The sequence below is a fragment of the Neodiprion pinetum genome, chromosome 6 (genome assembly GCF_021155775.2).
Source record: "Neodiprion pinetum isolate iyNeoPine1 chromosome 6, iyNeoPine1.2, whole genome shotgun sequence".
NCBI classification, from domain to species: domain Eukaryota; kingdom Metazoa; phylum Arthropoda; class Insecta; order Hymenoptera; family Diprionidae; genus Neodiprion; species Neodiprion pinetum.
This window is the reverse complement of record NC_060237.1, coordinates 19,344,052-19,370,000: the sequence shown is the minus strand read 5'-3', so window position 1 is coordinate 19,370,000 and position 25,949 is coordinate 19,344,052. Positions and strand designations below refer to the sequence as shown.

The following is a 25,949-nucleotide window of genomic DNA, read 5'->3' as shown; positions in this document are numbered from 1 at the left end:
CGGCGCGTCAGACGGGGAATGAAATAGTAGGGCAGAAGGGCTGCTCTCAACAAAGTTTCACTGAAGTGTAAGCATTCTCCCCTACGACTGCAAATGTGATGCTCTTAGTAATTCGCCAATATCAAAAAAGTCAGCCGTAACACCGTCTCGAAAAATGTCGATAATATTGGTATAATATAAGATAAATCTTCTGGTGGTTGGTCGTTCCTGATTGAATTCCGACCGTTCTCTGATTAACTGGTCGCTGAACTATTCAGACTGTTTACTGGATACTTATCAATTTTCGTTAAATTCTCGACATCATTGACAGTTGATTTTTTTGATGGTGGACTTCATTGACAACGTCTCGAGAGCAGAAGTTTAACCTCGAAGCTCGCGTTTCGACTCTAATATCACTAGAAACGTTTCATGTCATGTGAATAGAATCTAGGAGAACTGCTGAAATGCCAATATCAAACTTCGTTTTAGAGTTTAAGGTGGAAACTAAGTTGAACATTCTTTAATATTGTCTTTTTGCCATCCTACCAGCGACTTTTTTAAATAACTGTTTATCAAAAGCGTGTACCTCAGCAAGGAGTGGTTTTTGCGGATTTTCAGACGCAAAAACGAGAAGTTTGTTCTCCTAATTTATAACAAAAAAATTTGATGAAAATCGGTCGACGTATTCGGAATTTGTCCACGTTTCAAATCGGTCTGGTTTTTTTTTTTGGCCCGTGGTGTAGAATGCCATAACGTAGAATCATCAGAATTCGTCTCTATAATATAAAATCGTATAATAGATTCTATAGTTTGACCGTACTACATTTTCTCTTTCTGTATTTTTGCTTTCTATATTTTCAGTTTTCTGTACTTGGATTTTCTACATTTTCATAATTCTTGAATAAGATTCCAACCTCTTTGAAAATTCGATATTTTGGTCCTTCTGTCAATCGACTATTCTAGTTTTTTACAGCCACCCTAAAATATAGAGTCTTGAGCATGAATAAGAATTATATATTGAGCCGAATCATGAAATCTTCAGAAGACCGATGGTTCTATATTTTAGTATTCTATACCTACGTTACCCACATATATTCTTACTATTCTACGTTTCAACTTTCTGCAGCTTGAATTGCTTCTTCTATATTCGAAAATTCGATATTGTTACCCCTGCATCTTCTTCTATAATTTGAATAGATTTATACAAAAACAGTGAAAGAAGAAAAACAAAACTTTAAAACCTTTATTCTGGGTCAACGATAAATGCCAAATGCAGTGTGCAAAAATATCCTAACATATGGTTATTGGAGAGAAAGCGTAGTTCGATTTTTATAAGTCTTTTTTCACGTGTATATTTTAGAACCTAGTGAGACCTGGAATTACAGGCGAAGCTCCAGGAATGGGCGTCCTGCCAAGCGGCATATTAATATTCTCGCGTTGCCTAAATATATAATGTTTAATGCGTGTGGGGTAGGTTGTTACATTTGAAAATTGTTTGTGGTTTTCAAAATAATTTAAAGTAGATTTTTGAAGAAGATTTAACCTAAGACAGAAGCAGAGAACACCTAACGCGGATTAATAGCGACAACTTCACCTTTTCAAAACTGAATTACATCTAGTGGTGGAAAAACATTTTTTTCAACGTATATCGATTCTGCATCTTTCGACTAACAACAAAATTTTTTTCCGAATTATCCTAAATATTTATCAAAAGTTGTACGCATTTCCATTACAGTGGACACGTAAAGTTTTTCAAATTTACAACTTTACGTCAATAGGTGCCGAGCTTATATATTTGTTTTACGTGACATTTAAAACTATTCCAGACACATGAATATTTTTTTTTTTTGAAACAAAAAACTAACTCTAAATAACCTATAAGATTTGGAATGGGAACAAAAATGACATGCATTTTTTTTGACTACATTGGGTGTACTTTTTCAAGTAGAAAACATACTTAAATGAAAGGACAGTCTTCGATTCATTTTTTTTTCACGTAGGTACTGAAATTGTTGACAAAACCCATCCCTTAAATAAAAAAAAAAAAAAAAAACAAAAAGAAAATCTGACGAGACAAACTTTTGTTATGAATTTTTAAATGTATGTTCACTGGCATGGACAACCGTTTTCAAGCGGGTTGAAACCCTGTCTTTAATTTATTTAAAAGCCATTGTTCAGTTTAGAACTGAATTTCCGCAGGTTTGCACACGTAATGCCGGGTAATTTACGCGCATACCTACATACCGCGATATATACCGGCAGTCTGATAAAATTTAAACCCCGGACATTTAAAATACCTCCCTAACCACCTTTTTCTATCAGTCGCCGGCAGCATTGTTTGCGGTTTTTTTGCGACTGAAAACGGCCCGGATATTTATTACACCTTTTCTTTGAATTTAATTACTCAAAAACTTACGACGAATTATTCGCCACAGCCGGCTCTGCGATATCGCATTAACGGAAAAGGATTTTTTCGCGGTCTCATTCCCTTTTTATTTTTATACCCCACAGACTTTTTTCCTCGTCTGAATGGGGGGATCTCTTTATTCTAAGCTCGATTAAAACCGGCTCACTATTACGGATCAAATAAAATTTTCGCAAACTGGCTACAAAAATCAATGAATTCAAGGAATTGAACAAACAAACAAGTAAAACGTTATGGAATAAATTTTACCTGAATAAGTAAGGGCGAATAATTATAAATTGAAAACGAAAGGTCTTCTACTAAAGTATAGGAAAATTCGTGGAAAATTCTGAGAATTATTAACTTTTTTGAAGTTTGGCCTATCACCATATTCCAACCGGAAGTCTAGATATATATTAAAAATAAAAAATTGTGTCACATCTGTATCGAATATTTTATTTTCTTCCCAAATTTTGTTCGAATTTACGTCGATTTATGCAATATCAAGGGAAACCAACTCGTAGATACGCAATGCTGAGCAGTATATATACTATATAATATATATATACATACATTTTCACATTTAAACGACATATCGTTTCTCAACATTAGGCTGCACACAGGATGCGTAATCTTAGATTCGGAATAATAAATCTTGCAACCGATTTTAGACACAATAAGACAAATAAGGTAAGCCTGCAAACTGAAACGCGAATAAACACGCTGTCCTGTCAGCAGCACCCACCGATTGGCCTTTATAGACCAATCGAACTTTTTCACAAGCTACTTCTACTTAATTCTATCTTTCCAGAAATCTCGATAGACAGAAAGCAGAACGTATTTTTAAATCGATGAATAAAAAACGTAATTAGACGTCAGACGGTAAAGAATAATTCTAGACTTCCGAACCAAATTCAACATCGAAAAGTACAGAACTAAATTAAACTTAGAATCAATTTCAAATTCACGTGCAGAGCAAATAAACTAAAATCAAATAATCCTTAGATTCAGAAACTCCGAACTCAAGTATTGAACCCTGGCGCTAAGAATTGATCGAGAAGAACTTGTTATTTGTTGATAAATGTGTATTTTAAATTGAAGTGTTGTGTCAAAAGAATTATTTTAATCACGCACAGTGATAGGTGGCACGACCCGGAATAACCAAATTCACGAGCGAAACGAACCGAATATCAGAGTTTGCAGGCATGGACATCGCAAGGTTTGTAAATCGAATTCGAATTTGAATCAAGCAGCGAATCGAACATGTCTCGCAGCCTGTATGCAGAGCCTAACAGTAGTAGAAGTTTCAAAAGTTTCGTGACACGTCTCCACGTACCGAATACTTGATGTATCGCTAAAATTTCGTCGAAATCATTGGTAAAAGTTGGTCTGTAATTCAAGATACACGAAACGGTTATTGAAAAATTAAAAAATGAGCCTTTCGAGAACCGGAAGCGGTGGAAGCTCCGAAAGCTTCGTGAATCATCCGCCCCAACAGTTGATTTTCCACCGAACTATGATTAAAATCGATGAAGCGGTTTTCCCGGGATTCAGAATACAACGGTTCTCAGTAAGAATTATCGCGTGAAAAAGTCCCGACTTTCAAATTCCATATTCGTTTTTATTATCCGAAGCGAATGAAGTATTCCTCTCTTCTCTTCTCTTCTCTTCTTTTCTCTCCTATTCCCCATAATTCTTCTCCGGTTTCCACGGCACCTCGGCTAATTTGGATCCTTAAACTGCGATAAGAGAAATTGTTCTACGACGGGGAAAGTGGACGTCGAGACGACGTCAGATGGCAGTAATCAAGGGGTGGGTTTAACTCGTGAGAATACCGCAGTCAATTAACGCCAAGTGCATAGAGCAAAGCTCCTTCCAGTCCTGAATAATCTTCACCTTGGTTTGTCGGGTCGCAAACTGCGTAATCCTCTTATGTAACTGCGCATGCATTTCCCTCTCGGTTATGCGGCTGGTCCATTAATCCTCTCTTTGCTCAAACGATTACAGAGATTTACCAGCTCCTACGTTGTGTGTTTATATTATACGTATAGATGCCCGATTATCGAATCGCCGTTCAGCATCTGCTCTCTGTCGATGAAGTCTGAACACATTCGAAGGTGTTCAGCCTTGATCTTTATAATTGTTTCCTTATGCGACTTGGAGTTAAGGAGGTTGGGGTAGTCGTCCATTGAGTATTTATAAAATTGTTATATTTATCAGTTATGAGGATCTCTTTGAACATACTTAAATAGAATTATAAGCGAAGCCTAGATCTACATCGATCTTTGATTTGGAATTACTCCGATATGGTTAAAAATGTAGTAGATTCGTTCGATTTCGCTCAGCAGCATTTTTTTTTTTTGCCATGTTGGTATTGACGATTGTTTATGTTACAATATTGCACCGATATTGAATATGATCGAAAACTGGAAGTATAGAATTGACTACCGAAAAACAAGAAAATCTGTTTCAGTGACTTTGAGGAAAACAGTCTTCTAAATAAAATAAGTCAATAAGTCATCGTAGAGAAAGGTCGAAGGAATTAATGCACTAGAGTTTTGAAAATTTTTAAGCCATTTAAAACGAAGCATCGATGCACGAGCTTTCATTAATAATTCGACGATTTTCTATTTTTGTATATGTAAGTTTGACCTTATCAAACTTAATCTCCCAGTCGAGTACATGACAGAACTGTTATGTACACGACTGAAGGAGACGTCGAGTGGAGGACACAGTGGGAGCAAGAGAGTCGCTCGCTAGCGGGCATACGGCATAGTCCTGTACAGAAAACTTAGAAATATAGAATCACTACGAGATACCGACAATTGTGTTGATTCAGGTGCGGTACTAAAGTTAATGTAATATTATTTAATTGTAAACGTCAACTTATATTTTGTGTGTTTTAATTACAGTTATTTTACTGCAACTTCACGTGTCGTAATTTCTCCACCTTTCCTCGAAATTACCAAGTCTCTGATTTCGAAACCTACATATATTTACATACAATGCATCAATTTAATAAATACTCAATGTACAACAATGTATGTCCCGTAATAAAGTCAATAAACTGTATCGATTCTACGTCAACCAACCTCTTCAATTGACAACCGATTTCTGATCACTTGTCCTTTTGTTTCTGTTTCATTTCCAAATTACAAAGAATCGGGATTTCAAATTGAAAGAGTAAATTTTTCAGATATTCTGTAAAATTCACGTGTTGTTTTTAGTAGGCGCAATCACGCCGGGTGAATTTAGCAAGTATTTTATTACTTTACAAGCTTCTTCGCGTTTTTTAATTTCACCTTCTCTTCGCATCATCGGACAAATTTTAATTAGAGCCTATTATTTGCTGCGTGAGAAAGTTTATTGGATGGGAATAAACAGCACTGTTATCTGTTTGCTTGTTTGTTTGCTGCTTTGTTTACGTTTGAGTGAAAAGTTAAAATTAATGAGAAAAAAATTGTACGAAAAAATCGTAACAAGAAGAGAAAAAAAAAACAAAAACAACAGCTCGACAGTCTTCGATTCGCCATACAAATTAATCCGTATATTATACATCTGGGTACGAACGTACTCGTATGTCGAGCATTGAATCATTCGCTTCAATTTCAGAAGCAAGAGTTTCATGGTTGATTATTTTTCCACCCTTTTAATGCTACAGCATTACAATTCATTTCTAGTCTGTTGATCATTATTCATTTACACGGACACGTGGGCATAGACACAATCTATGCTATATCTATGCAACCGAATGAGTGTATGTGTGTGCAACAGCGGAACGTGAATAATAAAAATATTCTCTGCGTCAGCGGCGCTTCGATCGATCCCAATCTCATTCATTATTCACTTGTGGCACTTCCCGTATGCATTATACGTAACAGGTACTCGTTGTCTGGATAAATCGGCAAATACTTGGTGCTTTTTATACACCGTCGATGGCTAACAAAACGTTAGAAAATTGCGGCAGGTTTTACATGAAAATGTGGCCCTTCTCTCAATAATTGTCGATAAAACAATAATTGGAAACGTTTGCTCGTTATTATTCGTTCATTGTTTGATTTTGTTCGGTCGTCATTTTTTAACAAGATAAATAATCGCAAGCTGACATGGTATCAAAAGGTGGGCTTATCAAAAACAACTATAATAAAAGTCATTTTCGAAATGAAAAAAAAAAGAAGAAAATACAAAAATATGATGATATGTAGGGGTTACCAGAACGGACTCAAATTTAAATTTTCTCAGGAATGATTGTATCCAATATGATGAAGTCCAGCGAGTCCCATAAAACCGGGAAATCGGGACAAATTTTGGGAATTCGAAAAAAGGTGAGGGAAGAAGTTGTTTTTCCTGCATGTTTTCGACAGTATAATACAGTTACTCCGTATATACAAAAGCGTCATCGATCCGTATTTCGGATTGGAAATTCGGGATTGGCGAGGCCCGTGAGCTGCAGATAGTTTAGTTGGGGCGAGACATCGCATCGCGTGCTGGAGAGTTCGACTCTCGAGTCAAGAGGTTGAGGGCTGAAGGAGTAGAGGAGTGTAGAAAGGGGTGCCGAATAAATCCCACGTCAAAAAGTTCTCCACCAAACAAGCAGAGTCTGAAAACTTTGCCAATACATACTGCGGCCGTTCCGTATGCCGCATGGTTGTTGAGACAGGAAACTTTTCAGCCCTTTCGGTTGCTCACCACCTATATTCACTAACCGCGCGCATAAATCGTTTCACGCAATGTCTATTCTACCCCCTGCCACCACCGCCACCCCCTCCCTCCCCTCTCGTCCTTTCCACCCTTCGAAATCCTACGTTTTTCACCTAATAAGAGACCGGCGTCTCTTTCAAGCGCCCTCCCACGGGCGCAATGATCAACAGTTATTATCGTTCAACCCTTCGCTTTCAGGAGGGTGAACCGAGCAGATTAGGAATTCAGACAATTATTAGTTCCGAAGAAGTATAATAAACGACTTTCTCATTCGAACAAGATAAGCGTGAAAATGAAATTACTACGACGATTTTGTATTAAGGAACTCGTTGAAATTGGTCGGTGCTTCTTCGGCCTTGAGAATTGAATTCACGGAGAAAATGGTGTACCGGAAATTCGCATATGCGGACACAGTAACTATGGATGGACTTGTTGTTGCGGTATGACGATTTTTCTCATTATTTAACACTGTTTTCACTACAACTGTGGTACATTGTTTCATACAGTGCAAGACTAATCCTCGTAATGTGACGGGGAGTCAGTTTGTCACTAAATCGACAAGCCAAACTGATTGCGACGATTCGGTGAAGATCGCAGTACATAGTAGAATCACATTAGCGATACCAACGTATGGGGGTCTTTCAGTATGGGAAAAATGGCGTCGAACGATGTTCTCAAATTTTTGGCGAATCGATCAATCGAAGACCCTGAAAGGTGCAAAGGTCAAGGATTATCCTGAACGTATATAAAAATAGAAGACGAAGAAGGTGAAAGGGCTGCAAAGATGAAATTCGCGCAAGACTGAATTGCCTCTTGAGAGAAGCCTACATGTGAAAGATTGGTACTCCAGAAGCTGACGTCCATTAGAGACGGAAATACCGGTTATATCAGAGCGACGCTTCTGGACCGAAGAAATAATAATCCAACCTAAGGAACCATTTATTCCAAAATGTCGAAACGTTGTGTATTGTTTACTGTATTATTATAGCCCTGGTTTGTCTTTCACATGATACAACTTGCTTGAGTTTTTTTTATTTTTTGTACCTTGCCGATACTCGAAGTAGCTTGGATTCAAATATCCGTAAAAAGAGCCTTCTCGTCGTTATATATGGCAGCAAAAGGAACGCGTGAGTTCAGAAACTTGTAGTAAACGATAAATCATGAATGGTGGGTTATCCGTCATAAAAGTAGTGAAAAAAGTGAGACAAATACAAGTATAAATCAGTTTTGCCACGGATTAGTTTCTCGTTTACGGTATATAAGGCTCACGCAAAGAGTACAAGGTTCACTCATCGACGCAGGCAAGGTTACACACAGGCACTTTATCGTCCCGTCCATTACCTTCAGCTGAACTTCTGCGGTGCTGTTGCTCGATTATTATGAAGGCTGCAAAGAGTGTTTTCGAATCGCGAGCCCGACTGAGGTGGAAACGAATTAATCACCGAGTCTTGACACGTTTGCACTCACCAAAGGCGGTAGGCGGCAGTTTTTCGGAATTTTTCAATCAGCTTTATGGTATTCCGCGTCGAGGACAGCGGGGGAGAAATAAAAATTCAACAATTTATACTCCTGGCGAAGAAGCACCGCTTAGATTGGCGTAAAATGGATCTTAACAAGAAGACCCGGTCGTTTCGTTCACGATCGTCACCTCCCAGCTGTAGAAGTCGTCGTCAGATCCGTAGAAAAGTTTCGGATTGTACTTGTGAGAAATTTACAAGACGTTGGGAACAGGCTCGAATAGGCGCTGGTATGAGAGCGTCATTCATGCAGGAAAGTACTTGAAAATAACCAATAACGATGCAAACGAGAGCTATTGAAGTTCGAGCTCAATACTGTCTGCTTCTACAAACCGGAATAAAGAGGTAGGTAGTGTAAGTAGGTTGAAAAACACAAAGGGGAGTTCCATTGAGGTAGCGGAAGTTTTTACATATGATCGCGTTGTTTTCTCATCTCAACACCTTCACCCCTTTGTCCGCGTCTAGATCCCTGAGCACGCTTAGCGATCCGATACAGCAGACGTTATACGATACCAGAATGGAAGTACCGTAGGTTCGTATATTTAACGGTGGTTCGTAATTGCTTCAACGGAGCCTCAACGTCCAACTTTCGATTCAATCTCATCATCTAACCTCCAGGGAGACTCGGGTTGGCCGATCAGCTGCAATGTGTCACGGAATGACAAATGATTGGACAGAGGTGCTAAAACGGGTTATTGAAACCGCGAGGAAATGACACCGTGCGAAGTGTCGGACTATCTCCCGGACCTCGGGAGGGCTTAATGACGAGTAAACTTAGTTTACAACTTCGTCATGGTAAATACGTTATGTACGTTCGGCACATGTAACTCCTACGTATATACGCCTATGTGTGGACACCTAGCGTCTGACCGCTAAATGTACAAGGCTTCGCTACCCAAGTTTCAAACCACCGGGTCTATCTCTACGCGGTCTATCTATGTATATACCCGCCGCCTATTTACAATGTACACGCATGTGATATGGGTGTATGTGCTTTCGTTCTAGGAAAGGAGAGAAAGAGGAAGAGGGCCTCTTGTACCCGTATGTTGCCGGCCGAGCTGGAAGGGATGGTTCACCGTAAATAAATCTCGACCCTCGCGACTGTTTAATGCCTGCAAGAGCCACGTCGCACCTTATAAAGTATGCGTATGTTTATATGGGCCGATTTACCGAATGCCGGTAAATATTTTTACAGAGGAAATTTTTATCTTGATGCAATTTTGGCACGATCCAGTGTAAGTACGGAAATAAGGGAAGGTCACCTCATCTCCCAAACTCGAATTTGGCTGACATATTTTTCAGACGGTATTCATGATCTAAAATTTAAACAATGATCAAATAATCGATACAATTTTTCAATTTATTTTTTGCTAGAAGACTTTGTTTGTATTTGAATTTTAGTGAGTGTAGAGAATTATTAGGACAGAAGGAAATATGATATAGATTTCATAAATTGCAGGCAGATAAATAATAAATATCAAGTCACATTCAATATGAATGGAAATCGAGGATTTACTTATACTATCTTTTAATTTCTAAGAGCCCTGAATTCTATAATTTTAAATGTCTCATAATTCTGTAACTATGCCTTTGTTACTTTGATTAAATAAACGGAGATTATATGGAAACTCCAAAGGTTGTTACTTCTAACCCAGTTGCGTCATTGAAAGTATTTCTTGCATTCTACATTGATGAATAAGAAATGTGAATTAGGCCCGAGGAAGTAATTCCAAACCCCCTGAGATTCGTCTCTGCTCTCCGATTGAAATGTCTGCTGTTTTTCGTAATTGGCATGAAACTCTAATAGAAAAACAACAGAAACTATAGCCGAAGCCTCTCAGTTTATTCTATCAAATTAATGTAACTACTTGAATAAGAAAAATATCTATATTCGATTTTATTTCATAATTTGTATTTTTGTCTACCGAATCCTTCCAAGGATGTTGGTAGTTGTTAGTTACAGAATGATTCGATAGCATAAAAGCTGATTTAAATCAAAACACTGATTCAATAGCATAAATTTTGTTTTTTTTTCTGACGAGTGGAAGTCATATCGAATAATAATGAAATGTGATAAATTTTATCATATTTTTGCATCAAACCTTTGTGTTTTGAGTTTTTAACACCTCCTGTGGTCGTAAAGGAATATGGCCTGGAGTATTTTATGTGTTAAAAAAATTCGAATCATTCCGAAGATACAATCTATTTTTTCGTAACGTCTATCTCCTTTCGAAAAAAGTAACATCAATCAATTTTTCGGTCCTTCGCAAGTACAGACTGAAAATTTAAAGTGAAAAACCCGTCTTTTCGGGAGTTCCTGAAAATTTAGGTGGAAATAGATTTCACATTCCAAAAAATCTTGATACACTCGTCTCTTTGGCGCGTGGAAAAAGTAGGGCAAAGCCTTTGGCTCATTGAATGATTCTTAAAACGAATATAAAAAATTAAAATAAGAACCTAGCCGATAACAAATTCGAGAGCCTGAGGGAGACTCCTCAAGTGCAGATTTGGATGTCGACAGCGATTCAGGGTGTGTAAATTTTGCAGTCCTATGGTCAATGTATGCTATAATCAAATATCAAATTTCACAATTTAGTTTTTTTTTCGGCGTATAATTTACACGTATTCACTTTTTTCCATTATTCTGGAACAACAGCGATCAAGTTGCGAGTCGATCTTGTTGCCTTTGACTAGCTAATTCAGAGTGAGAGAGTTATTGTTCTTTTTTGCACCAAGCCATCAACGCAACGGTCGATTGGAGCTCGTTGGAGCTTGAAAATGGCTTGAATTTTGGTGAAACGAAGTGTAGTAGATTTTTCACGCAAAGTGCCAACACCTTGAAATAAAATTTCACCCACGTCTTTCATTTCAGAAGAGGTAGGTGGGTGGGGAGGTGCCTGACACAAGATTTGTTCTGCTTTTACACAAGGGTTTCTGAGAAATGTCCCCCAGTCTAAACGATCGAACGTAACCTGCTAGAACAAATTTTATCCCATTTCCTGTTTTTACAAGTGAATCAATTGTCTCTTTTGCAAAGAAAAATACATGCTCGGTTTCATTTGTGACGAGGGTTTTGGGATTTCTTCTATTCTGAAGGTTTATTTTTTTTTTTTTCCTGTCATACAAGTCTACACACTTTCAAGGATACCAGGATTTTTTTTTCACAGGTAAACGCAACTCAAAGCATTTCCCAATCTCCTGTCAAGTTTTGAAAGATTGTATATAGGAGATACAATTTTTACGGTGGTAAAAAATCAGCTTTCTCATACACGAGTGCCACGTCTAAAATTACGTTCTCTTTTTAGCTGCGGCCTAAAGCTGTGAAATTTGTACCCGTCCGAGCAGGTGGAAATGCAGTAAAATATACCTTACAAGCGAAAAGTCAGGAGCTTGACGAACAAAAGTTATTCAACCGAACACTTTTTAATAACCGTCTGGAAATAATAAAATCTCTGAAACCTCTCATTGTATTCGGAAACTAATTTGAGTTTGTGAACTAGAAGTAAAAGTTAACCCGAGTGATTCAGATTTACTGTTAGCTGCGTTCAGCATGCATGTGACAGTGAATTACCGGATGAAAAAGGAATATGAAAGTAAAAATGTACAGCGAATATTTACTGAAAGTGATGGAAACTGTAAAAATGGGCTGGCAAAGCGTCGGTTTCACGTCCCTAACGAGAGTCTATCCTTCGATCTCGAAAAAGCATGAGTTAAGTAATTTCCGGATTTTGCTTATTCGAGGTTCGTTACACGTGCTTACCTTGAGTGAAATATTGACATCATGAGAGGTGAAAAATACACGTAGAAAAGAGAACATTAGAGAAGGAAAGGTAAAAGGAAGATAGAATGAAAAAAAAAATAATTCGAAAAAATCCATCAGGGACTGATTGGTTCTGCGAGTTCTCCTCCCCTCCCCCCCCCCCCCCCCCCCCCCCTCCAGCCCGCCAGAGTAAAAGTTCTGATTTTAATCAGGGTGGTCGTTTAATTATTTAGGAGAAGCTCAGTGAGCCTGAGAACTGTGGCGGTGCGGAAGCCAAACCGCTCTCGGGGCGGAAGCCAGTCGGTGAGTTTAGAGGTGTGACGGGGTGTTTCGGGGTGGTTATAAAACAAAACGAGAGTGTCGGCGGGAAAAGGCAGCAGCAGAGGGAGTCGAGTCCGCGCAGAGTCTCGTTGTTACCGAGTCCCTGAGAGGCAGTGGTACCGTAGTTTGTAATGACGAACAAACTTAGTTTGCAACTTTGTCAAGCTAAACATGCCTTTTCTCCAGAAACCTGTGTCCGGGTACCCGTGACGCGAGCTGGCGCTGCGGAGCGTATCGCACCAGACGGAAAACCGACGACTAGGATCCCGAGATGGTGCAGGAAAGACGAGACAGATCAAAGGGTCGGTTTTAGTCGGTGGGAAGGGTGGCCAGCTGCTGGAGTGAAGAGGGAAGAGGGAAGAGGGAAAACCCAACAACCACAACTCTCCTCGGGTACCTCTTTCGGTGTAACGGAGCTGGCAAGGAGCTTAACCAAACCTCCAGACCGAGGGTGAATCTTGGAGAGCTTTCCTCAAGATCCTTTCGAATATACCTACAGGTATGTAAGACTCGTTTGTGACACACTGCAAATGTTTTCCTACAACGTAATTATTCAACCTACCTACAGCTTGATTCGACTCTTTCACCGCATTACTCACTCCGTTATCGAGGCTTCTGTATGTATTTGCCTTCTAATCGGGTGTCTGCCCTTTTTAGGTCACTCCAATGTAGACTTGGTGACAATGAATCTGAGACGGCTAATTTTTTACACTGGGCATTTATGTTGGCAACACAGCGAAACTTACAGCGCCATAGTCGGCCAAGCGCGAAACAAACTCAATCTTAATAAACATAACATAACCTATGATCGACGAATCTAACCTTAGAATTGACGTGTCAATCCAACAAGTCATTATCCCCACGGTATTCTAAGGTTAGATTCGACGGTCGTGGGTTACGTTATGTTTATTAAGATCGAGTTTATTTCGTGCTCGGCCGACTATGGCGCTGTAGGTTTCTCTGTGTTGCCAACATAACTGTCTGGTGTAAAAAATTAGCCGTCTCATTGTCAGATTCATTGTCCCTAAGTGTACCTGCAACCTACAAGAAGTTCTACATTCAACAGTTCGACTTTTAACAGTCGCTTCATGGCTTTCGGACAGTTTTGAACAACGGTTTTCAATAATTGATATACCTTATGGTTTTAAAATTAGTGTTTACGTAGATCAAAGTAAAACTAGATGAGATTGTGTCAAGTGTTTAGCATGGCGATACAAGAGCTTGAGACTTTTGATCATTCTTGTTACAAAGCTTCCAGTTATTTTCGCTTGCGTTGAATCCAATCTTGAAAGATTTCTGTCCGATCAAAATGGAAACCTCGAAATCTCAAAGCATTCTTGAAATTTGACTCACGCGCCGATTGGACGGGCGGGTTAGTCGCTATTTTCTTCTAGACTTGGCTGTCAATGTGTGACAGTTTGTATAAAATAACGAAGAAATTAATATCATCGACAATCAAGATAAGCACACTAACATGGTTAAAAGAAAAATTAAATTTGTATCCGATGATAATGACATTGAGAAAAAATGTTTGCGTATGGAAAAGTTTAGAGAATATCAACAAAAAAGTTGTGACAGAACATTAGTTAATTTAAGTCAATTGCAGTCTATCATGGATGGTTGTTTTTACAACTTGGTACAACGAAGCAATGCACGGCTAATGAGTAATCAAAAGATTATATATTTCCGAATGATAAAGAATTTTTCGTAGCAGCAAAAGATATGACAAAAAGAACCCTGGTCCTTAAATCGTTCAAAATGGCGAATCGATAGTGTGACTGGTTTATACTGATTGCAAGCGCAGTCGCCCGTTTGAGTAACGCCGTTATACGACATCGGTTTCTGTTTTCCTTGATGTGCCTGTCACTGCGGCATACTACGTTTTTCTTCCCGAAAGCATAATACGTCTGCCTGCAGAGTTTCTTTATACCTGCGCTTGACAGAGATAAATTATTCACCATTCAGCCATGCCAAAAGTCTTTTCTCTCGCACGCGTGACAGACTTGCTGTATATTCTGATGCATACGCGATATTACGTTCAATGCAAGTGCTGTTCCGTTATTAAGTATTATATTTCTATTTCTATTTCTATTCCTATTTCCCGTTTTCATACGTTTCCGATGCTCGATTCCAGTAGAATCGTAACGAAACGATCGCCGAGACGATGGGCGATTTCACTCTCAATGGTCGGCAGGTGTTCTCCGAACGTTGCAAAAAATCTCATTACGTCTGATCTAATCCAATGGTTCCGTATGTCCGGAGTGAGTTAAACTTTCATCGATTCGCTAAAGCTATGAAAGCTGCACAGCGAAAAGCAAAATTCTTTGAGAAGTTCGATACAGATGTACGTTTCAATAGCTGTGAGTCAATATTTATTTAATACTGCATATGAATATCAATGGATAAAAGAAAATGCCTGAAGGTAAAATCAAACGATCTTTATATTTCAGCCGGGTATAAGATTCATGTTTATCAAGTGAATATTGTTTCCTGGATTGCACAGGTTGAACGGTATATAAATATTTGCGTCTTAAAAAATTCACAACGATGGACAAAGAAACGAATTTTATTGCCCAAAAATGATCTGACGTTAAATTTTGAGTGATACAAGTATAATGCAATTATACTGTGCAGTGATGTTACGTAATTATACCAAAATATCGAGCGATTAAAACGGCGTGTGAAATTAATGATCGGCTCGTGCAATTTTGCTACCGGTAATTATTTACCCAGAGAATCGAGCAGCTTGGGTTGAAGTGGGTATGTATACACGGAGCAATGATTGCCCGGAGTGGAAATGCGATCAATATTAAAATGTAAATAACTGTCACATTCCCGAGAAAATTGGAAGCTCGAATATCCGGATATTGTGCAACGTGAATATACAGTGTGAATTGCTAACGACTGAATGTTCCCTCGTCTGCTGCAGTTTAACGCGCATGCGCTACAATCCGAGAGCAATTGTTTGCCAGGGCGACCAACCCTCGTAAACTTAGACGACCGTTCGCCGCGACGTATGTAACATAAAAAATGTTGAACGCAAATGCCAACGATCGATGTCAAAATTTTTGAGGTTATGGTCGCGACGGTTGGTCGCCCTGGCAAACAATTGCTCTCGGATTGTAGCGCATGCGCATTAAACTACAGCAGACGACCGAACATTCAGTAGCATTAGCAATTCACGCTGTAGGTAAATACCTAGGTATAGTACGTATGTAGGTGTAGTCGCAAAACCGTGAATTGACAATTGCCGGAGGATCGATAGAATCGTGCGTTTATCACGCGCCGTAAATCGATTGGTTGAATGAAACAAGCGGTACTTGCGAGCTGAAAAAGGAGAGAGTAAAGGGGAAAAAATCATTTTTCGACGAAAGGTAAAGAAGCTTGCATGTCATGTATATAGAAATACTATCGTTGTAACTTTTACGATCCTTCTACACGGTTTAATCTGGCAAAACTGTTTGCCAATATCTATTTCATAAGCTTTTACGGTCGAAACATGAAAACTCTTCAAGAACCCATAATGCACAAAGTACGTACACACACATAAAACCGTGCTGATCATGGCTGGGTGTAGATGGCTGAAAGCAGCGGGCTTAATCACACAAGCCAAGCCCAAGATCTGGTCTATCTCTATGAAGTTTCTAACGTGAGAGGGAGAGCTCGAACTTTCTTAATTAGAGCAGAGTTCGATCGCGAGGACCTCATTCGCATTCAAACCAAGTTGCTATTGTGGCGAAGGTTCGCTTGATTTTCCCTTCTTTCTAAGGCTTGCCACACGGACACAGTTTGGAATGCGGAAGCCTGGGAGTAATCTGAGCTTTGGCATTTTTTATTTCGTCCTTTTAACTTCATCTCGAAGATTCCACCGAAGTGTGTGTACAGTAAAAAAGGAATCATTCAGCCAGAGTTCATTAAGAAGGTTTGATGTACAAAATACAGGTATACGGATTCGGTAACCGTCTTACCAAATTTACGATATAGAAAACACAGACCGAGTTCGAGCCAAGTAATCAAAACGTCATAACCTTATCTGTATTTTGGCAATCTGTTGAAATTGAGAATTATAACTTTCGCGTCAAAGTCAGGTCAGAATGTTCGCTGATCGGTGCCGATGTCTCGCCGCAATGCCGGGCGTTTTCCAATAATGGAGCGTAATTAACTCTAGCGCTGTGGTCAATCATTTCCTATACTCTACATAAGCGCGATTGAATTTCGCCGTGGCCATTATTTGTAACTGCAGCGGTAGCTTCGATATACCCACTCTAATTGGGTTATGTCGAAGAGGGACGGTGTATGTTGCACATACTCGATGGCATGTGCCAGCCCCGCAGTGCATGTGGAGCTACTTGCCGATCCATGGTGGGGGCGGAAAGCCTGGCCAGAACGGGAGAATCCGATCGTTTCATTCGCATTCCGTACATAGTGCACGCATCTACTGCAGAACCCTTCGGAACATAGGTGAACCTACAATTTTACCCGAACGAAGAACCTGTTTTACACGATTCCTTTTGTCTGCTCTGCTCTGAATTCGGAAATCTTTTGTAAATTTGGCCTAGTAGGTGACGATGCTGAATCCATTCGACATTCAGTCCCGCGGGTAAAAATGGAAGTAGAACAAGTTGGAGTAAAATTGCTACTTGGAAGTCGAAGCAAGCGACGCCACTCAAGTGGATTCACTCAAGTTTGAGATTCTTCCTTTTTCCTGCGCCTCGGTATTCACACATATAAACACGCCACGCGGGGAATTGCCGCCAATTGAGTGTACCTTGTTCAAAACTCTCAGTTGCATTACTTAACTTTCGAAAAATTTGCATATAATCATTTCCAAAGTTTGGATCAGAAAGTGTAAAAATAAGTTAAAACTGAGAAGGTACTGACTGTCAGTCAGAGATCAACCTTGACTTCGGCTCTTTCTTCAATTGTCATGTATAATGACGCAATACCGATAAGTACCATTCACGTATTAAAATTCGACGTTTGTAGACTGCGTTTTGTTCGAATTGAAAAAACTGTCAACAACCTCTGGAAACGTCTCTTAATAGATACGGTATAACTGTGCAGAATACAGAAATGAGTTTTGAAACATGTTTTATTTTTTTTTTTTTATCCCTTCTTCTACCTTTTTCCACTTGTTAGGCCAAATAACAAGCCACTTGGAATAGAGTAAGTCGTGAGATAAGTGGTTCCCGCGGGAGAAACGCTTGCCATCAGAATTCCAGAAAGGTTCAGGGGGTGACCGAACCCACTCGGAGGGTAAAAGAGCCCGCTGACTTCCAGATATTTTCAAAAATTCTTTAGGCAGCAGATTTTTTACCCGCATAATATTGACGCGTTGGGTATAATTTCGCCGCTAAAATAACGCGGTGTTTCGACCACGACTCGGGGTCAGAATTTTTTGCAATCCTCGAGTCACAGGCTGGTTTATACCGAACGACTTTGCAGGATTCATCTCCAGCGAGGCGGTGCGACGGTAAAAAATGGTAAAAACTCGATGTGGAAAATTGGTGACCGTGTAGCGGAATGAGTGGGTACAGAAAATAGGAAAGATTAAACGGGACACCGCTTGTTCGTTCCAAATACATTGCGTCTGTTCTCGGCACGACGAGTTGCACTAATCAACTTTCGAATCGGAAAGATAAAACTTCTTTCAGAGCCTTCCTAGCTGCTCCAACTTCTCTCGTCCGGTTGATTGGTTGGAGGGTTAAACACACGGCGAGCCATCCAATCGCCAATTAGCTGCGTTTAACGATCTCCAATCATCGGGGGAAAATATCACCGGGATCGAATTAAGATATTTCTGAATTCCTGCGTTAAGTTCGGTGAATGTCGGATTTTATTTGACGAGGAACGAGCCCAGAAATGACGTCTTACCTGCCGTGTAGACCAGGAGTTGCAAGGAGAGGAGGATCAATACAAACGCCCTCATGGTCGCGCAACTTATGTAGTCTTCATTGTGCAATCGTTCTACCTGGAACAGAAATCAGAGCTCAGTGCTTACTGGAAGAAAAGGGGCCCAGAATTCCACGATCTCAGAGCATCGGGACACAAGCATTTCTGCTCACACAGCACGCAATATTGCATAAACCTTGTCAGAATATTTATACGTTGCAGAGGTTGGAGTTGAAAACGTTGCACGAATACTGTAGTTTTATGCAAGCTCTAGAAGTACTGCTTGAATATTAAGTTCTCGCCGTTTGTGTTAAATTTATGATTTAAACCACCTTTTAAAAGTCTCGCATACCACCAGTTTGATGATCCGTTTACGATCCACTCTTATATATTGTTGTAGTCGCATGTATCAAAATCTTACACGTGACTTGGAACCTTCTGGATCATGAAGAATACTATTATATAGACAAGCAGCCGCTGGCTACTTGACGAATGGGTGAATAAAACAAACAGTTCGTCCACTTTTAAAATTCTCAGAATATTCTATTATATTAAAATTGTATTCTTTCCCCTCGTTTAACCGTTGGTTTCTTGATGAAATAATTATTATTCTTGGCTCTTGAAGCGTTTTGAAATTTTTAGAAAGGAGCAAAGCTTTTACAGTGTTTCAAAAAGAATTAAATAATGAATCCATCACGGAATTGAACCGATAAGACGATTGAAATCGACGTTGCTTAGAATGATTTTATAAGTTTTTAAACGACAAATATTTCAGGCTACTCTAATAATCAAGAAGAAATAATTCCGTTGTAGAATTGATCTTGAAATTATCAGTATAAAAGAGATACACTCTTCAGAAATTTGTAACAATTTTACAAAAGGTCGTACTGTAGAGGGTTTTCAATATTTCGAAACTCAAAAACGTTTACACGGGGGAAAAAGGCTCAGAACAATTCAGAAGTATTTTGAGGGTTCTGCTGTCACTTGAAAATGTTTCAACCTAATTTAAAACTGTGAACCCTGACGAAAATGGAGCGTGCCGAATGTCCAAGGAACAGTGAGAGGAATGTAAATTGAAACAATGTCCCATTTTCTGCACACTTATTTATGCCAATTTAAATTTCCTCGCTATTCCTCTATGCTCCATTATTTCTAGGGAATGTTCGAAGTGCCCGGGCGGGTACGCAAAAGAGCTCGTCATCTTGTATATTTGAAACTTTACACACTTACTGCAATATTACGTGCTGGTTAGAAGTTTACAACCAAGTTTCAGCTACAACCAGGAGCAATGATTGTGTACGGGCTTATTAGCAAGTGAAAGAAAAGCACATCGGAGTATCTTTTGCACTGTAGATAACACGAGGTGAAGTATCTGAGTCTTCAGTCGGGTGATAATCGGAATTCCTAAACAATCGACACGATGGAAATCGAATAATTGGTTTCAATTCAATTAATTTCTACTTTGTTTCCAGTCTACCAAGTGATCTCCATTAAATTACGATGATTTGCGTGTGATGTTGGCGATTTTCAGTAATTTCCGGATTGGATATAATCGCAGTGAATCTCAAAAAATAAATAGCTAATTATTGAAAATTAACGAAAGCACACGATGATAGGACGAACATCGATAAAATGCTAATGAATATGAATCACTTGTCTTTTACAACAAGACTTACAACGATTTTTAACCCTGTCACGTGATTTCAACCGATTAGCAATGATCTCCAATGATCTTTGCTGTCTCGATTGAAGCCTCGTTATCTCAAAGAACATTTCCTTCATTCGGATTCTTTGATCCCTGAAATCGACGTCGATCATACGCCGTTCACCGCAGCCTCGAGCACGTTTCAGGTTCGTCGGGTGGCCGTCATAGTTTCACCGCTTAATTAACCAACTAGCGATTTGCCTCCGGGTCCAATTACCCCGCAGCCCACGGTCCGTCTTGACCAGCAGGGTGTTTCGTCAGGGCGTCTCGTCGCCCGTCCAGGTGGAGTAAAACTCGGTGGGAGAGATGAAACCTGGGCTAGTCGGGGAGGTAAATTAGCTGCAGGGGTGGAAGCAGGGGACGGGGCAAAATTGGCGTCGGATAAAATACGAATGAAAGCAGAGTAAAGCATGCGGCGGACGTTGGAAGAGACGATGTCGAAGGGTCGAAGAGCTGCGCTGGAATTCGAACACGGTGGCGATGTGCAGCGGGCGTAAAAGGAGGGCTGGAAGAGAGAAACGCGAAAAAATTGCCAGCCCGATGCTTTGAAGGTTGAAGTAAAGCGTAGGCGGGGAATTTCAAAAGTAGCTTCGCAGGCTAGCTGCTTTTTACTCATTCAACTTTCCCATTTACAGTAATTTATAACGAACTCGACCTGCTGGCTCCGCTTTAATTATGAACAACAACTTCCAGCCCATCCGCAGCCTGAGTCTTCCTTCGGACTTCTACCGTGATGATAATAATTCCAGCGTTTTTCTGTCGGGCATGCGAATGGTCTATTTGATATTCGGGTTTCGGAACCGGAAGAAAGGCTGTCAAACCGTGATGGAGGACCCGTTGTTTTCCCGGTGAATGCAGTAAGCCGGCTATGGAATACATCTGCCTCTGATGACGGATATAAATTGTGCAAATAAATCGATTATGGATTCGATTACGCGAGTAAAAATAAAGCACGGCATCGTCGCGACCGTGAGTTTCTCAAGGCGATCGCATGTCTTCGCTAACCTTTTACCTTATGCCGTACGTATAACCGCAAGAATCGTCGTAAATATAAATTAGAGATTAAACTGTTTATTTCGCAAATAAAATAAATTAACCGCAGACCTTTAAACGACGGATAAATAACCAATCTACTACTTCTTCTTCTTACTATCGGGGATAAGAAGTCTTCTCTCTGCATCGAGTCCGAGAATTGCAGAAGTCCTTGTCGTTACGACCGATTACTCGTAAGCTGAGGGCTTAAGGAAAATTGACCTCAATTGAGGAACGAGATTTAAGTAGACCTTGGAGAGTTATTTCGGTCTATCCAACGCCGTTTCACACCCTCGACGCAACGTTCGATTAATGTTCCCCGGGGTATTCAGGTGACATTCGATCGTAAAATTACCGGTGACAACTCAGTCGCGATGTTTGCTCGGCGAATTGCGATCGAGGTGAGATCCCCGAGTCTCGCGTTGACTTCAGATCCCGACTATCTGCACAATTTGCAGTTGCCAACTTCTGTTACATTTTTGCTTTTTCCTCGATTCTCTTCGTCACGTGGTTTTTTTATTCCTCATTAGGATTTACATCGAATTCTAGACTTTAAAGAACAGCTGTAACAGTTGCTCATTTCAATACATCATTACGTCATATTCTTTTTGACGGATGGTTGTATAATTGATACGAGAATAATGCCAATGACATTGAACAAGCAATTAGTTTCTCTTCTCGTCTCAAGCGAAGTGGCACAGAACTGTATCCTAATCCCAGTCTCCTTTTAGTTTGGTCACTAATTTATAGATTCGATTACCCGAGGATTGTGTAATGTATTTAACCGGTGAAAATTGAATCCGCATTTATTCGTTCTGCGAGATATTCTTTATGATCAATGGAGCTTTACTCGCGAGGTATTATAATTAACAATTAGTCAAATTTTACCTTTTTTACGGACAAAGCAATAGTTCGGATCGCGGAAAAAATTATATATCGGTGATTGCGACTAATTTTGAATGTAAACAATGCAGTAAATTATGCCGTATGAAGTCTTTTTGAGTGCACAAATTTAATTCTTCGTAGTCACACCCACATAACGATGAATACTTCAGAAAACTTTCTGAAATCTTTCATGAAAAGAAAGAAAAATTGCAAAAATATTTCAAAAAAAGGTTGCTGCAAGTTGAAAATGTCCGCGCGAGAAACTTGCAAAAGATTTCTTGATTGTTGTTGTTCTTAAAAAAATTCTCATAATCTTTCTATAAAATATTTTATTGAAAGTTTCTTAGAAAGATTTCATGTTGTGTGGGACAGTTTTGGAAAATCGGAGTATCGACGGAATATCTCGAAAAAAAAAAGAAAAACCAAAACATAATGGAGAAAACCAAGAAAAGTTCAAGTTTATTTGAAATGTTAATTGAATTTTCCAAGTACATGTAGCAAGACGTGTTCTTCTAAGTGGAAATCCTTCAACGGTTATACCTATACTACGTATATTCGAAAAACCTTGTACATGAATATTCAATAGGCATTCAATTATCCGAAGGTGAATAAAATTTGCAAGATTATAAAACGTCACGCGACGGTTAGAAATTTTCAATCGATTTAACAAGAATAGTAAGTCCGGATCAGTTGATACAGAAATAGCACAAGTTCCGTAGTTAAAAACTTTACCGTCGCTTAAAAGATCGCATGGCTCATCCGCGAGGGTTTAATTCAAACAATGTCTGTCAAGTTGGGTAAAATAAATCCCTTTCACAATTCCGTAAAACAATAGTTATTTCGTCGTCTGTATACTGAGAAAATTTTCAATTGCTACAGTTATTGAAAAATTCTATAGTTAAACGGGTATCTTTACAACAACGGTTTACGTATTGATCAAACCAGAAGAAAATGTGGTACAAGTAATAAATTTTCTGGTCACGTCACAACGTGCGTTAAATCCTTTTGTTTAGTTTGTTTCGTTAGCTACATTATCTAGTAAAATATTACGTAACCTTGAATAATTAAAAAATAACAGTAAAATACGCATGTCCTCATCTTACGCAGTTAAAAAACTAATTTTCATTTTTCAACCGAGAATTGTATTCTTCGGTTATGGTAAGGCACTGAAAATGGTTGACGATTTTACGGTTGACCATAATTACTAGAAATTTCTTTAAGAGAGGGGAGTCCAAAGAGGCGCGGATTCTGTTGGCTCGGGGGTTGAGAAGAGAAGAGGCTGTTCGCTCCAGTCACCACGGACTACTTTATCTGTTGGATAAATCGCGAGAATGGCAAGCGGAATATTCATGCGGTGGGTAGTTCTCCCCCTCCGCGAATTCTGCGCCGCGGGGGTATTTGCATGAAATTTGCTAATCACGCCGTGAAACTCAGCCCCTCACCCTCAGCCAATGCTGTTGTGCACCGCGCTACCGACACTTTCCCTCGTTTGCGGTGAGGAGACAATGAACCTCCCGACTATCAACTTGTTCCGGTGCTGATTGCAATTACGCTCTACACCAACAACTCGCGGATCCGCACCGGAGCTTTAGAGCTTTCGCAGTATTTATCGACGATATCCTATCAACGATTATACCCTCCGCTTATCGAGTGGTTCATGGACTCCAGGCGAGGCCATAAATCCGCCCTTCTCCTCTCGCCCGATTCGAAGAAGAGACGGAAAAGGAAAAAGGATACGAGGAAACTGTATTACAGGTACACATCGCAAATTACCGAGAACGGGAAAAACGTAGGAACGATTTGAGTTCGAATGCAGCTGCAGCACTTTGCGCCGAACTGCAGGTATGGACTCTGAATTAACAATCAGGGTCAGGTACGGCTGAGCAGGATGTTCGCGAGGCGCGTTTCGCCCGGAAAGAAAATATGTAGGTATCAAAAGTTGGATGCATATTTCCTCGAGCAGACGCGCGGCTCTGCAGCCTCGGATACTTTGCTAGTCGTTTGACGTTCAGAATTTTAAATTTACAATTTACTTAGCAGGATCAGGTGTGTCTATGTATTATATGTGTGTAATACATGTGTATGTATGTTCGCACCGGTAAGTCTCTGCGGCACCGTTTCTGACTTGAGAATTTCAGCCTCGTACGCCAAAACCAGTTCTGTATACAGAATCTTGAAGAGATACGAGGGTGAAATGAGTGAACCTTGAAGGAAAATGAAATAAGTAAAAATGAAAGAGCCAGAAGCGTGTTTCTGGATGCCGGAGGCGTCGTTCGTATCACTAAAGAATTACGGGATACGGTAGAGAATAATTCAAACGTGGTCGAATCAGTATTTTCCCCCCATTTGTCGGAAAGATCTTCTCGAAGAAATGCTTCGGGTATGAAAACTTTTCGTAGTCAGAGTTCAGGTGTTCGTCATCAAAGTTCAATTAGATTCTTTACGTCTACAGGATTAAAAATAAAAAAAAGAAAGAATCCGCAAGTAGTATACGTTAGAAAATAATCTCGGAAATTCTTTTTACATGAATTTCAAGAAGCGCTCTTGATAAACTTTCGCAATGCCGTTCGTGTAACTTTCTTTCTTTTTTTCGCCCGATGGTAAAAGAATCACGCTCTTGGAAAGAATTTTCATTACTTCGCGAGTATTCAAGAATTTTCGTCTTAATTTACCGCCGGTCAAACCTGCGTCTGCTTGATCGGAAACAAAGCTCGTAACACAACTCGGGATCGTTGTAAAATGACGTTAAATTTTTCAATCCTCTTTCCGATTCCAAAACGCTCGCCGAAATCTACCTTTGAATCAATAACCGGTGCGTGATTCGAGGACACACAACCGCACTCACGTAATTCCGATCGCGCGGGGTCTCGGAGATACGAGAGAAACGATAACTCAAACCATGGCCAGGAACAGCAGGTTCGTTTCATTAGACGTGCCGAAGTGCGAGGAACCGGACTCGCACCTACGAGCACCTCGAGCCGGCGGAATCTTGCCGGATGAATTATTTATAGTGGATTTCCGGCCGCTGAGATCAAACACGGGGTGACGTTTCATTACAGTCTGTTCCGAACCACCGATTTCAAATATCCGTGATATGATCCCAAGAATGATAAGTCCGCTCGGCTCTTGTCACGTTCGTTAGTACGCCGTGGTCCCCGGACAATTTTCAAGACTGGAACACGGGAATAGAAGAGAGCTGATACAGGGTCCGTCACTTTTCCAGGATAGAACGACGGGGAACACCGAGGAGACAGGAAAAACGAATGACAAGACGAGGAGAAATGGGACTGCTTCCCTTGGGATTCGACGGTGAGTAATACGCCACGACCGAACCGTTTCTTGTAAGTCACGCTTCATAACGTTGATTAGTAACGTACGACTCATCCTGTTCACGGACTCCGAGGCTGAAACGTCACTTTTTTTAAAGTCCCGTAAACATTAATTTGACGTTGTATCTCTTCGATTGCTCGATTCGTAACCGAAATCCGACTTTGAAAAGGTCTTGGCCAGAAGTATTCGATACTTGGTACAGTTCACTGTCTGAAGATTAGCGTTTGCGTAGATCGAAGCATCGCTGTACCGTTTTTGGTCATAACCAGCTCAGGTTACACGCAATGAATATGACCACGATTGGTACACTGAGAGAATTTTTTTGTTCCGGTTACCGCTCAGTCCTTAACTAATTTCATTTTTTACCACAATCGAAAAATATAGTTCTAGGTAGAAAATGAAAATTAGTTTTCTAGCTGTTAC

The 25,949-nt window shown here is 39.9% G+C and overlaps 1 protein-coding gene across 1 annotated transcript in view; it reads right to left on the bottom strand.

The window, feature by feature from the left end:
• The window catches only part of LOC124221646 (igLON family member 5-like), an 81,628-nt gene that overhangs the window by 40,430 nt on the left and 15,249 nt on the right, over window positions 1-25,949 (bottom strand). The window contains exon 2 of the mRNA XM_046631842.2: window positions 18,557-18,653. Within this exon, the coding sequence (XP_046487798.1) occupies window positions 18,557-18,611 (55 nt within the window). The 5' untranslated portion in view covers window positions 18,612-18,653. The remainder of the gene's footprint in view (window positions 1-18,556; window positions 18,654-25,949) is intronic.